General features: G+C 36.0%; 2 protein-coding genes across 9 annotated transcripts; both read right to left on the minus strand.

Annotated features, from left to right (window-relative positions):
* Positions 1 to 1,018: 1,018 nt before the first annotated feature.
* LOC149743010 (uncharacterized) lies at positions 1,019 to 2,630 on the minus strand. The gene is made up of 4 exons (XM_089884666.1): positions 2,314 to 2,630; positions 2,089 to 2,233; positions 1,715 to 1,821; positions 1,019 to 1,493 (listed from the first exon to the last, which is right to left on the minus strand). Exons 1-4 carry the CDS (start codon positions 2,563 to 2,565, stop codon positions 1,197 to 1,199), a joined length of 801 nt encoding a protein of 266 aa, XP_089740792.1. The 5' UTR covers positions 2,566 to 2,630; the 3' UTR covers positions 1,019 to 1,196.
* Positions 2,631 to 4,774: 2,144 nt separating this feature from the next.
* Positions 4,775 to 11,909, minus strand: LOC149743011 (uncharacterized). 8 transcript variants are annotated; one of them, XR_016385687.1, is made up of 7 exons: positions 9,413 to 11,909; positions 9,070 to 9,214; positions 8,684 to 8,790; positions 6,104 to 8,478; positions 5,821 to 5,898; positions 5,609 to 5,744; positions 4,775 to 5,263 (listed from the first exon to the last, which is right to left on the minus strand). XR_016385687.1 is itself a non-coding variant. In XM_089884697.1 (4 exons), exons 1-4 carry the CDS (start codon positions 9,662 to 9,664, stop codon positions 8,182 to 8,184), a joined length of 801 nt encoding a protein of 266 aa, XP_089740823.1. In that variant the 5' UTR covers positions 9,665 to 11,909; the 3' UTR covers positions 5,307 to 8,181. The 8 variants fall into 8 exon arrangements, 1 of the variants encoding a protein (XP_089740823.1); XR_016385686.1 differs by having other exon boundaries at positions 5,609 to 5,755; XR_016385684.1 differs by having other exon boundaries at positions 5,609 to 8,478; positions 9,413 to 10,524; positions 10,684 to 11,909.
* Positions 11,910 to 14,049: the final 2,140 nt, after the last annotated feature.

The raw sequence follows: 14,049 nt of genomic DNA on the forward strand, positions 1-14,049 counted from the left end.
TTTGAGGACGAATATCTACGCCTATACTGGACCAATTTTAATAAGCAAAGTATTTTTGGAATCAATAAAACAGTCGCTTTATGAATTTACCATAAAAAATAAAAGTGACGTGGGGTGTGTTTAGGCCCTTTAAGATCGTTGGGTACGTAAGTGTTCTTCATTGTTGAAAGATTGTTCTTGTTTAGTACGCGCTGGCCATATAGATCTCTTTTAGTTCAACGTTGGTTCTTGTTTTGTTCTTTTGCCATATTCAAATTTTTACATCTAATTTTTTACATCTCTTAAATACATACAAGTAATCATAACTCCAATAAATGGGCACGTTCCATTTTAAAACGATTAAAACCATAGATATCACAGTATAGCTCAGTGGTTAAAATAAAAGATGTGTAAACACGCATTGTAACGACGGGTTGTATGTTTAATTATAAATTTACACTAGTAAAAACTGTCGCACATCGATACTGCGTATTCATATTGATCAAGTATTTATGTACCACCATGGCGTTCTCGCCAAGCGATCAGGACAATACAGAATCGCTGAAACCTTTCAATCTTTGTAGAAGAAACACACCGTGGAATGTACAACATCAAAATCGGATGAATTAGAATGCTCGCAATAGTTTAATTGTATATTTAGCCTATTTCACTGACATGCAAAATGCACTATAGCTGTGAATGACTGAAAAAAATAAACATATAAGATATAACAAAATAAAGTACAGGATCGCAGACACACAACACATAACTCATAATTAAAAACTGAAGCCTTAAACCTTTATCTGGGTTTCCGTCTTTGTTCTTGGTCTGCAAAGGAAGACAGTTACGTTGTCCTGGTATATTTTTTCCGCCGTTGAATTTCTACCGGACGCTATTGCGCATGCGCCGCATCGCTACTGCGCATGAGGTTTGTATGTGTCATTCCTAAAAGCATGTACGACTTAATTGTACACTTTTCGCGACGTTTTTTCATTGGGCCCACTGCGCGTTTTCCGTCTACGCAAGTCACACACCGATATGGCATAAATCGCACTGGGCTTTATTTATTACGTATATACATAAGCTATTTTATATAAACAATGATGATATGGCGTCACGAAGTGGTGATGTTAGTCTACTCTTGCCTAACAATTTTATTTGCTATGGATGGAAAGTTAGAGTTTGCAGAACATGCTGGTATGTGACGTCACAGAGGATCACCAAAATTTGAACCTTGATACCGCAGCGCTTATCCAACCGTTTATAATTGTTGGGTTTCTGTAAACCTTGTATCCACCATATGCTCCATTGAGAGTAAGAACTCCGACCGTCAACATCGTTTCTCGGATCATCCTGATCATGATAGGATGCGTCTCCATTAAATCCCGAACAATAGAAGCTCCAATATTCGCATGCGGAAAAGGTTTGTCTGGAATTTCCTTTCCAAGGAATTTACAAATTGGTTCCCAACCGTCTTTAAAATTGAACACCAATAACTTATCTTTAGGAGCGTTCTGCCAAAATATTAAAGTTTAATATAAGCCAACTAAACTGCACGGAAAAAAACAATGAAAGTAAGTTACAAAACTTTGCAATTTCATAACGTTTAATTCAGTAAAGGAATACATTGAGATACAGGCTACATTATTCTATATAATATACTCGGTCTTATTTTTCGACTATAGGTAATTTCGACTTGGCAATTTGTAATTTTGCGTTGGTTTATATTTCTTACCTGTAACAGATAATTGTTATGATGCTTGTACATTCGTCTCCACACCGTTTCGTTGTACTTGAATTTAGACCAAGGCCATCTCTGTGCAGATCCAAGAACTGAGTGAGCTGATAATGGGTCATATAAATGTGTTAACATAGATAAATGAACCAGTTCTGACGGCCTGAATCGTAAAACCTAAGGACCATATATACCCTTACCAATGTGTTAACAAAAACACAATAGTTCATGTTAGCGAACTGAAACATATTATACAAATCATCTGACTAAACAAGATTCAGTCTTCTTAGCTCTTACGGCACTTATATGTATATCCTAGTGGCATACAATAAAGCAAAAAGGACCACTACAAAATGCTATTAATTATCGCTTACCAGCAACACACATAAAACCGAAATGCTTCCAGCCAGAATAAGAAAACACTTGCATCAAAATGTACAAAGGGTCAGTTTCTAAAGAATGCAACTGCTTTTGCATGCTGCGTACCCACGTGTCTTCATCACGGACAGAAAATATGATCTGCGATTACAAAAAAATGATTGAATGTATATTTTTGTTTTGGAAAACGGCACCCCGTGATGCTAGTATTTAGAAATAACCTTTGTGTCCGGGTAGGCTTCCAGTAATTCTTCCCAAAACAGGTAACATGGTGAGTCCACCACAGCGTCCACGCCTTCGTACATTTTTCTAAAATCTTCAACTGTTCCGCCGTGGTTAACAATTTGCTTCCATTCTTTCCCAAGATACCATGAGTTTTCTAAGAAATCATACGTCTTGTAACCAAGCTCCATGAACACAGCCGACATAGTTTTGGTGCCAGTTTTACTGTAACCGGCATATATGACCTTCATTTTAACACAGCTAAATCCTCTTACCTAATCCGCTATATCCCTAAATTCATATTTGTTATTATAGTGCTCATTTATATTCTATTTGGCGGTATAAATATTATGCTAAAATTTAATAAGCCTTTTATCAGTTATTATATTCCACAACCGTAAAGCTCATTGCCACTGTGTTCAGTTGTAAGGTATAGGTGTATAGCCTATGCTCCTTACGGTTAGTAATTAACTGAATTTACTAACGCTGCTCTGCTGCAATGTTTGCAATATAGCAAACAGTAATTCTTAAAAAACTGGTTATTTATCTTCAAAGCGATCAACTAGGTGAATACTTTTATTGCGATAACATTTTATATTTCATAACCAAGAAATCTACCTGAGATAAACTTTTAAATTTGTCTGTCGAGTTCAAATTGCAAACGAAGAAGTTCGGGCATCACTATAACACGGATTAAATTGAAGCTAAAGCCGGGTGCACACTGCCACGGTCCTACTAAAACACGCCCGGCGGGGCCCGGTGGGGCCCGGTGGAAAAAAATATACTAAAACACGCCCGGTGCGGGGCCCGGTGGGGCCCGGTGGGGCCCGGTGAGGACCCGGTGTTACGAGTCATACTAAAACACGCCCGGTGGGGGGCCCGGTGAGTATTTCTTGAAAAGGGAGCTTTCCCTATTCAAGATCCACCAAAATGTGATGCGTGTATTCAGATTTTTAGCCTAATGAGACCCCCGAGTTGAGTTTTTTGAAAATTAACTTTGATTATGGATGTACGAAGTTTGTTTCGTTGTACACTTACATAATAAACTGTATTTTTAGCAAAAGTTTATTCGTTAAATTTGGTTAATAGGGGGTGGGGTAAGATGAGACACCTTTTTATTCTATTTCTCGTCCCATTTGGTAGTAAGCAAAGAACATTCAAAGAATTATAAAACTATGTCCTCACGACTCCAATAGACTGTTGTTAATTGTTTAAAACACGATCAGGATATTTAAATATTATAGTAGGACGGGGGGAGACGGGACACCTTTAGCACATAAGATCCAAATTTTCTGTTCGTGTTTTAAACAATTAACAACGTTCTATGGGAGTCGTAAGAATATAGTTTTATAATTCTTTGAATGTTCTTTGCTTACTACCAAATGGGACGAGAAACAGAATGAAACGGTGTCCCATCTTACCCCACCCTACTATATGTGCTATAAGTGTCCTACCTTAGGCCACAATACTATAGCCTACATACACTTATACTTGATCGAAGTTTTATTATTAAAAACTTTAAAAGACGAACAATGTAACTTTTAAAACGAAAAATGTAAATATTAGACATGATGTGTCTTTTAGTTAGCGTGTTAGGCTTTTACGTATTCGGACAAGCCCTCAGTAGCGCGATCCCACGTTTGTTTCCGTTTTAGCAGAGCGATAATTAAAGGACTTGCGAATTACGTGTCCATTTTCATCATCATGTTTTATTTCCTATGCACATTTTGTTTCAGCGATGACGTGCGAAGCAAGAATGTAACTTCTATCACCGAAAATTGCCATCTTTATGCCTTGAAGACAGACAATATCTTCCAATTTTTTCACAAGTTCTGTTTCACACACGCATTTTGGTGGCTTTTGCATAGGGAAAGCTCCCGTTTCAAGAAATACTCACCGGGCCCCCCACCGGGCGTGTTTTAGTATGACTCGTAACACCGGGTCCTCACCGGGTCCCGCCGGGCCCCACCGGGCCCCGCACCGGGCGTGTTTTAGTATATTTTTTTCCACCGGGCCTCACCGGGCCCCGCCGGGCGTGTTTTAGTAGGACCCCACTGCCAAACGATACGATAACGATAGGGAAATCCCCAAACCTTAACCGACTGCTCCCTGATGCGTTGAACCGACGTTTATGATTGTTAACGATGGACATACACATTGCTTCCGACGGCCAGTTCGCAGTTACGTATTGTGTATTCAAGACCAATGACATCTGATTTATTGGTTTATTGTTTTGAACTGATTATTTTGTATATATTCAGCTTAATATGTCAAACCAGACACTGCTACTTGCAAATAATCATAACATAACATTTAGTTTTACTTTTTATTTTTGTGTCAAAACACAAGTACTGAAACTAAAAACTGTTTATTATTGTTTTGAACTGATTATTTTGTATATATTCAGCTTAATATGTCAAACCAGACACTGCTACTTGCAAATAATCATAACATAACATATAGTTTTACTTTTTATTTTTGTGTCAAAACACAAGTACTGAAACTAAAAACTGTTTACATATAAAAGTACTTAAAATAAAACATGTGTACGTATAAAATAAAAGTAACCATACAAAAAACTTTAGGTACAAGTAAAAAAACTACCAACACAGAAAAATAATGAACTATAAAATTCAAACATTTGAAAAACTAAATAACAGGGCTCAAGTATATCAGCATACTGGCAGTGAAAAAGCACTAAGTGGTAATGAAGAAGTAAACAATTAAAGTGCATATAGAATGTTAACAGTTATAATGACTCAGTTGAAACTGGCGCAGTGTCAGCACTCAGCATATTTGTAGTTTGCAGTATGTAAACTTTAACAATATTTGATAGTATGCTCCTCAACTCTAGTTGCCACGAATGCTGCAAAATGCAAATTTGTCGAGTGTAGATGGGGTACATACTTTTTCCAGTATATTGCTTGACAGTACATTGATCATATGACTCTGTTTCAAAGAAGGTTTGTTATAAACAGAGTAAAAATAAAGCAACTTATTTAAGTAACTGAATTACAAAACTACTATCAGTTGATCTCTTTTGTCATTTCTTAAAAGGCTCTGTTTCAGTGGACATAACTGTTTGGTGGCCATCTACTGGCTCTGTATCCAGTAAAAAGGTCATATCATCCTGCAACAGCAGGGCTTTCACATTGAGTAATGTTTGTTGCTGAGCTGTGAGCTTCTTTAATAATTGGAAAATTATCTTTGGTGTTGCAAATGGAGTATGCAAAATCAATTGACACTTGCGAACTGCAATTGACACTTACGAACTGATATAAATTCTAAATATACCTTTTGTATTTCATGAAGCTGTCTTAAAAGTGTAGTTGCTTAAAGTACGGCCAAGTTTCCGGTGCTTTAGAAGCTGATTTACTTGGTACTTCTGTACTTGTTTATGTTTTCGAGCATATGTACTTCTAATATTATTCTATAATTGAACTGCAATTAATTATGGAGACATTTAATACATGCAAAGACTGGTTTAAACAAAACCATTTTTATACCTGTGCTGCCTGTGAAATTCATTTTTCAGCAGCTTCTTAATTTTCATGTACTTTCAGTGTTGTGTATGTTCTTTTTGTCTGGATGATATTGGTTGTACAGTAATGGCAAACCAGAAATTATATCAATAAATTATCTGTTTACATTGTCATCATCCATATTTTCTAATTACTGTACAGTCTAAAAACACAGTCAAATCTTATTAACCGACACACTTATTATGTCTGTTAATTGGTTCAATTAAATATATTGCTAATCGACTTTAATAGTAAAGTTTTAGTTTACCTTTTGTTTGTTTGTTGGAGCATGATTGATATCACTGTTCAACAGTCATTTCTTGTTGTACTAAAAACAGCTTCTCACGCTCAATTTTACACTTGTATACGAATTATATTATGCCATTGGTGTCTCGCAGTATAAAAAAATAATTCTAGAATAAAATACTACTCTGCTCAGCACTTCTGATAAACACGTGCAGCTTCCAGCTGAATTTATTTTATTACGACGTGCGATACGACACCGATCGAGTAGGATTGAATTCTACTCGATCGGCCCGTCGTACGAAGCACTTCTCGCGTCGGTAGAGTCTCGAAATTTCACTTCTCCACGTATGCTCTGACGCAGTCTGCATTAGCATACGTAACGACCTGTCGGCGTCGGATCAGAAGGCGTTAACGACGCGATAACGACGGCAGTGTGCATTGGGCTTTAGACTTACTGCCGTCGGCGATAATTAACTCTATAAGGCAACATTAATTTATGGTGAAATAATATTTTTTAGGTCCGTATATATGAAGTTAGGTCCGTATATATACATTCCTTATGTATATACATAATCAGACAATTGTTATTCAACTTTTCGAAAACGATAGCCGAAGGCCATGTTATTTAAAAACCAAAGGAAAGTAAACCTAAAAACCACAGTTGTTATAAGTAATAGTAAAACCACAAGAATGTTAATTAAAAAGCGCGGCTTCTCTACCCAAAACACCAATAACGTACAAAAAGTACATTTAAATTTCCTATTCGCATTGAACAGTTCCTGTGCTTTTTAAAGTTCGCACGGAATTTTTTTACATTTCAAGTTTCTTTTGCTATATTAGGATGCTGGAGAATGCGGGTCTCGGGCCAAGACGAGACGTATTTCAATCTATTTTTACTTAATGATGGACAAAAACAATTATTTTTTTATATTATTAAATTTTTCTATAATATAATATACTGATATATTAACAAGTTAATATATAGTAGGGTGGGGGAGGATGGGACACCTTTTCACTCTATTTTTTGTCCTATATCGTAGTTAATAAAAAAAAACGTTAAAGGAATTATATAACCGTATCCTCATGACTCCCATAGACCGTTGTTAATTGTTCATAACACGATCAGGATATTTATTATGTGCTAAAGGTGTCCCGTCTACCTCCAATCTACTATATGGAAAGTATATTCAAAACTTGGTCATTTGCACTTAAAGATAATTTATGGGAAGTGGCTTGTGTGAAATATAATACTAAGGCGGATGTAAGAAACAGGGGAAGAAGGCGCACTTGCGCCACGACAACTAATTATGTTAAAGGTGGTTTAGCACAAGACGTATCAACCCAACACCAAAGTCTTTAACAACCGAAGTAAAACTAGAAACAAGCACAACAAACATTTAACACGGAAACAATGCGTCACATTAGCGTGATCAATGTGACGTCATTTCAACATTTTGACGTAACAAACTGAATTCACAATGATTTGCGCCGTAACGAATTCCAAAACGTTACCGAACCAGTTCCTGATTGTTCATTGTTATAAACCTGTTCCTAATGTGTGAAAGTCTACTTGATTCGCGTGTTTGGCACTTTCAAGTTTGCTATGTATTGAGTTCAATCAATTAACTAAGGGGTTGGTACATTTTGCCTCTGCCGCTTTAAATGATTAATATTTAATATCATAACCTATATACTCATAACATTTAGTAGGCTATTGTAACGTATTGTTTCGTTTAGCGTTGAACGGTTTTGGTTTTTGTGTGTGGTTTGCTGTGGCGTTCTTCTGTGTTGTTCCCCAATTTTCCTTCCGTTTTGTGTTTGACTTTTGTGTTGAATTGATGCGTCTCGCGCTTGTTAACCTCTAAGCATGATTGGTCGTCGTGGCGCGCCTTTTTCTTCTGTTTTACTTGCATCAGCACAAAGATTGCATAAGATTTTCCTATTTCAAATTTCTTCAAAAAGGTATGCAAATACATCAGCAGTTAGCTATTAAACAATAATATAGGACTGTTGCATATACATAGTTGTTACATGGTATACATTTTGTCAACGGTTAGCCAACAACACTTTCTAGTTTGAGAAAATGGCATTAAGTAAATTTCACCAAAATTTGAACCTTGATACCGCAGCGCTTATCCAACTGTTTATAATTGTTGGGTTTCGGTAAACCTTGTATCCACCATATGCTCCAATGAGAGTAAGAACTCCGACCGTCAACATCGTTTCTCGCAGCATCCTGATCATGATAGGATGCGTCTCCATGTAATCTCGAATAATAGAAGCTCCAATATTCGCATGCGGAAAAGGTTTGTCTGGAATTTCCTCTCCATGGAATTTACAGATTGGTTCCCAACCGTCTTTAAAGTTGAACACCAATAACTTATCTTTAGGAGCGTTCTGTCAAAATATTAAAGTTCAGAATTAGCCAACTAAACTGTACAGAGAAAAAAACAATAAAAGTAAGTTATATAACTTCGCAATTTCATAACGTTTTGATTCAACAAGGGAATACATTGAGATACAGACTACGTTAATCAGGTGAGTCTTATTGTTTACACTAGACTTCGTAATTCGTAATTTTGCGTTGGTTTATATTTCTCACCTGTAACAGATAATTGTTATGATACTTGTACATTCGCCTCCACACTGTTTCGTTGTATTTGAATTTAGACCAAGGCCATCTCTGTGCAGATCCAAGAACTGACTGAGCTGAAAATGGGTCATATAAATATGTTAGTATAGATAAATGAGCCAAGTCTGTCATAAATCCTATAGGAACCTATAAAGATCTCGAATAAGGACCTCGCCCTTACTAATGTGTTGACAAAAAACACATTAGTCCATGTTATCGTACTGAAATAGTTATATTATACAAATCACACAACTAATCATGACTCAACCTTGTCACAGCACTAGTAGGTATATACACGATGGCTTCCACATATAGAAGGCAAAAATGGAGCCTGTTAAGATGCTATTATCACTTACCAGCAGCACACGTAAAACCGAAATGCTTCCAGCCAGAATAAGAAAACACTTGCATCAAAATGTACAAAGGGTCAGTTTCTAAAGAATGCAACTGCTTTTGCATGCTGCGTACCCACGCGTCTTCATCACGGACAGAAAATATGATCTGCGTTTACAAAAAAAATGATTGAATGTATATTTTTGTTTTGGAAAATGGAATCCCGTAATGCTTGTAATCGGATAGAGGTCAAGTAAGTTCAAATTTCATAAAACTATAAATACCTGTCGCTTGCGCAACCAGTCGTGACGATAATACACCTCTTTACATGTATAGTAAGCTACTTAAAAAATAAAAATCCGTCACCTTTGTGTCCGGGTAAGCTTTGAGTATTTCCTCCCAAAACAGGTAGCATGGTGAATCAACCACTGCGTCCACCCCTTCGTACATTTGTCTAAAATCTTCAACTGTTCCGCCGTGGTTAGCAATCTGTTTCCATTCTTTCCCAAGATACCATGAGTTTTCGAAAAAATCATAAGTCTTGTAACCAAGCTCCATGAACGCAGCCGACATAGTTTTGGTGCCAGTTTTACTGTAACCGGCATATATGACCTTCATTTTAACACAGCTAAATAGTCTTACCTAATCAACTTTATCCCTAAATCGTATTTGTTATTATATTGCATATTTATATTCTATTCGGAGGTATAAATATGCTGCAATTTAACAAGCCTTTTATCAGTTATCATATACCATCACAACCGTAAAGCGCATTGCCATTGTGTCTATAGTTGTAAGGTATAGGTGTTTGCTCCTTCCGGTTAATAATTAACTGAATTTATTAACGCTTCAATTGGGCGAATATTTTTATCGCGACTACATTTTATGTTTCATAACCAAGAAATCTATAAGAGATACACTTTTAAACTTGATTGTCAAGTTGAAATTTGCAAACGAAGAGGTTCGGGAACTAAACCGGATTAAATCGAAGCTGGAAATAAAAATATTGTTTAACGTAATGTTAATTGCCGTCGGCGATATTAGACTCTATCAAGCAACATTAATTTTTGGCGAAATATAATTTGATGAAGTTTATATGTCCGTATATATACATTCCGATTCCTTACTATAACGATATAGTAGGGTGGGGGAAGATGGGACACCTTTTTATTCTATTTTCTCGTCCTATTTAGTAGTAAACAAAAAACATTCAAAGAATTATGAAACCGTATCTTCACGACTCCCATAGACCGTTGTTACTTTTTGAAAACGATAGCCGAAGGTCATGTTATTTAAATAACAAAGGAAAGTAATAGTAAAACCACAATTGTTAAACACGCTAAAACGTGTGGAAAGATTGTTAATTAAAAGGCGCGGCTGTTGCTCTCAAAACAACAATAACGTCCGAAAAGTACATCCAAATTTCCTTTTTGCATTGAACAGTTCCTGTGTGAAGTTTGCATTAAAATGGTAAATTCCTGCAAATTCAAGAATTTAGTACAATATATAAAAGTAATTAGACGGGGTAATTCTATATTCTTTATTTTTTTATATTTTTATTTTTTTAAATATCAGTTTTTACGCTTCAAGGCGAGAAAGGATTATCGGAAATTTACCATCATACGAAAACAACTTACAAGACAATCGGCCACCAACACGCAAAACGCCATTCACTAAACTCGGGCAAACCACCACCGATCTAGAACGTTTCCATGCCAGACCACGACACCCTGTGTGACAAATGAATGGAAAAATCGGAATACCTCGGAACGCATTCGACCATATCACAAAAGTACTGAACAAACTTAACTAAGTCCAATGCAGCGGCCCTTTGCAATCTAACAAAACAAGAATACCTTGACAATAGCTGAACTGTACCGGACTCCGGCTTTAAGGCCGCGACCTAAACACAAGTACGTTTAACTTCAGTGTTAATGTTCGACAACTTTAAAACTGTTGGAAAAAAACAGAATAAACATGGCGCTAATCTATCGGATCCGTACCCACAAACAACGCGGCGCAACGTCTGCAGCATTTCGAGCAGATCCAACATGCCTTCATTGCTACGATTTACATAATTGTCATTTATCTTTTCGAAAGCGATAGCAAAGATCATGTTATTTAAAGAACGAAGAGAAGAAGAGTGATAGCACGCAGCCACAGTTGTTTAAACACGCTATAGATATTGAACGGTTCGTGTGTTTTTTAGAAAGTTCGCATTAAAATTCTAAATTCCTGCAAATTCAAGGTTATAGTACAATAGAGAGAAGTAACTGGATGGAATAAATGTATTCTTTATTTTTACATTTTATGTTTCTTTTGCGTGATGGCTGACAATTGATACCTATATATTAGGATGCTGGAGAATGCGGGTCTCGGGCAAAGACGAGACGCATTTCAATTTATTTTTACATAATGATAGACAAAACAAATATTTTTTATAATATTATATATTTCTTTAATAGATTTATTGAAAATATACTGATATAATAACAAAAGAATGTATAGTATAGAGTGGGGAGAATGGGGCACCCTTTCACTCTATTTTTTGTCCTGCTTCGTAGTTAACAAAAAACATTCAAAAAAATCTATAACCGTATCCTCATGACTTCCACATACCGTTGTTAATTGTTCATAACACGATCAGGATATTTATTATGTGCTAAAGGTGTCCCGTCTTCCCCACCCTACTATATGGAAAGTATATTCAAAACTCATTTGTACTTGAATATAATGCTAAGAAGTGGCTTTGGTGAAATATAGAATAGCAATACTCAAAAATGTAAACTTTATCAATAGGTATTATTAATTTTCTGTTATTAAAAGTTTTTAAGATACAATAAAATTGATGTTCGAAGAATACCAATTCCTCATACAATATAAAACTGTAGCAGTGGGGCAAAACATACATAACTTTTAAATTTAATTTTCAAAGCGTACAACATTAGTTTTGTTTATTTACCTGTATTCCTAATAATACATTCACCATGTGTGTGATCAAGGATGCTGATGCTCTAACGGTTTACGGCTGCTTAATAAAGTAATTACGTATATAAAACTTGAGACAATAAAACTACATGTGGGCACACAAGACTCGCCCTCACTCGACACCAAGTAATAGCAAAATACACTAAGTTTTAACCACAATGCTACCACGTTAATCGTAACGAGAACTGCCGGCCTAATTCATTACTTAGGAGGATGTCGGCACAACAGGAGAAAAAGGGACCCTCAGGCAACAACGACCATCGTTTAAGCTGGCAAAATACAAATACACGTGGTAACTCAACATAAAAGCCAAAAAAACATAAAACAATACAGAAGAACGTCACAGCAAACTACAGAAAAGTCCAAACATATAGTAGAGTGGGGAAAAGCGGAACACTTTTAGCACATAATATCCAGGAATCCTGATCGTGTTTTAAACAATTAACAACGGTCTATGGGAGTCGTGGGTATACAGTTTTATAATTCTTTGAATGTTCATTTTTTACTGCTAAATGGAACGAGAAAATAGAGTTAAATGGTGTCCCATCTCCCCCCACCCTACTGTATGGCAATGAAAGAATAAGTAATATACGTCAAATTTGTTGATCGAAATCAACAGGGATTTTAAACTATCTCGTCTTACCCTGCTGTCTGTTTTCGAATTGGTAAAATTACACCTGGTGTGTTAATCAATAAATATAATCCCTGTGTTTTCAATTATTAAAAATGTCATCCAAAAGCCAACATATATTTTGAGATTAGGCAATATGTGCTTGGGTGTCCCATCTTCCCCACTTTATTTCTAGTTACAGATGGTGGTTTATATGCATTTTATGTTTACGGAGTTACGGGTGATAATATAAATGCATTATCACCCGCCGTCAGTAAATTAGTGTTACCACAATTAGCGTAGAGTTTGTGCTATAGATATGAAACAAATGATTAAGGTATACACAAAAATGAAGTTTATTCAAATGATTTACACGAACTTTAGTGCAGAAGAGAAGTGTTAAAACTTTAAAAGATCGATTTGATGTCGTTTCCTCAAAACGATATGGAATTTAAATTGCTTTCCGCGCTAAATAAAGTGCTCATTCAATAATATAAAAAGGTGTTGCCAAAGTTAAGCGGTTGCAATCGGTGAAATTAGTTTCAAATGAAGAACGCTTGCTACATTATACGTACATGCTGCTGTAGGCTGTTGGTGTGTATGAAAATTTAAGATGTTTCCGCCCTTGATAAATTTCTTGTAACTAAGTGGCGTTTAAAGAAATCGCAAGCAGCAGCTAGGTTTGTTTAGACTTCGATCAAACTCATCTGTGGATATAAGCAGTTAAACCTCTTTAAATAAAAAAATAAACTATCAAATAATTTTGCTATGGTACGTTTTAGTTTAAGTGCTGAAAACGAATACAATCACACTGTGTTCACTTTACAGTTTTATTCAAAGGAACCTAGAACACATTTACAAGATTTGGTCTTTAGTTGCACCCATGTTGCCATCTATAATTGTAATTGTTTTCGCGTTATCTAACCGGCGTTTTTTTGCTAGAATTGTGCGTTTTTGTTGACATAACTGTTTGTAAGCCATAAACACATTTAAACTATGCTTCTCAGAATCACCTTTTTATTCGCCTCGTACCCATTTTGTGTCATTGGATACATCGATTAAAAAAACTATGGATCGTATTTGAAGCAAATATCTTGTTTTTTAGAAGTCTAACAAGTAGGTTTTGCACAAATAAAAGTGGTCAACACATTCAAACTCTATATTGGCCCCAAACCAAAAATTAATTTACAATCACAAACTTTTAATTGGATTTATTTGATGCCGTCCTAATCGCTGAAGCTCGTTCAAATAGGAAGCGTTTATCTAAGCGTAGACCGCCACATTATACTACTCAGAAAAATGCTTACATCGCATGAAACTAGACAACATACACAGAGGCATTTGTGTTCGGCGCGTTACAGATGAAGAAGGCGGTTTGCTATTACAGGAGGTTGGCAAATTGCAA

The sequence above is a fragment of the Ciona robusta genome, chromosome 1, assembly GCF_009617815.1.
Source record: "Ciona robusta chromosome 1, ASM961781v2".
Taxonomy (NCBI): Eukaryota; Metazoa; Chordata; class Ascidiacea; order Phlebobranchia; family Cionidae; genus Ciona; species Ciona robusta.

Coding starts and splice junctions, on each gene's coding strand:
- LOC149743011 (XM_089884697.1), bottom strand. CDS start 9,664: ATGAAGGTCATATATGCCGGTTACAGTAAAACTGGCACCAAAACTATG. Junction 8,791..9,069: donor CGGTTTTACGTGTGCTGCTG/GTAAGTGATAAT, acceptor ACCCATTTTCAG/CTCAGTCAGTTCTTGGATCT. Junction 8,479..8,683: donor ATAACAATTATCTGTTACAG/GTGAGAAATATA, acceptor ATATTTTGACAG/AACGCTCCTAAAGATAAGTT.
- LOC149743010 (XM_089884666.1), bottom strand. CDS start 2,565: ATGAAGGTCATATATGCCGGTTACAGTAAAACTGGCACCAAAACTATG. Junction 1,822..2,088: donor CGGTTTTATGTGTGTTGCTG/GTAAGCGATAAT, acceptor ACCCATTATCAG/CTCACTCAGTTCTTGGATCT. Junction 1,494..1,714: donor ATAACAATTATCTGTTACAG/GTAAGAAATATA, acceptor ATATTTTGGCAG/AACGCTCCTAAAGATAAGTT.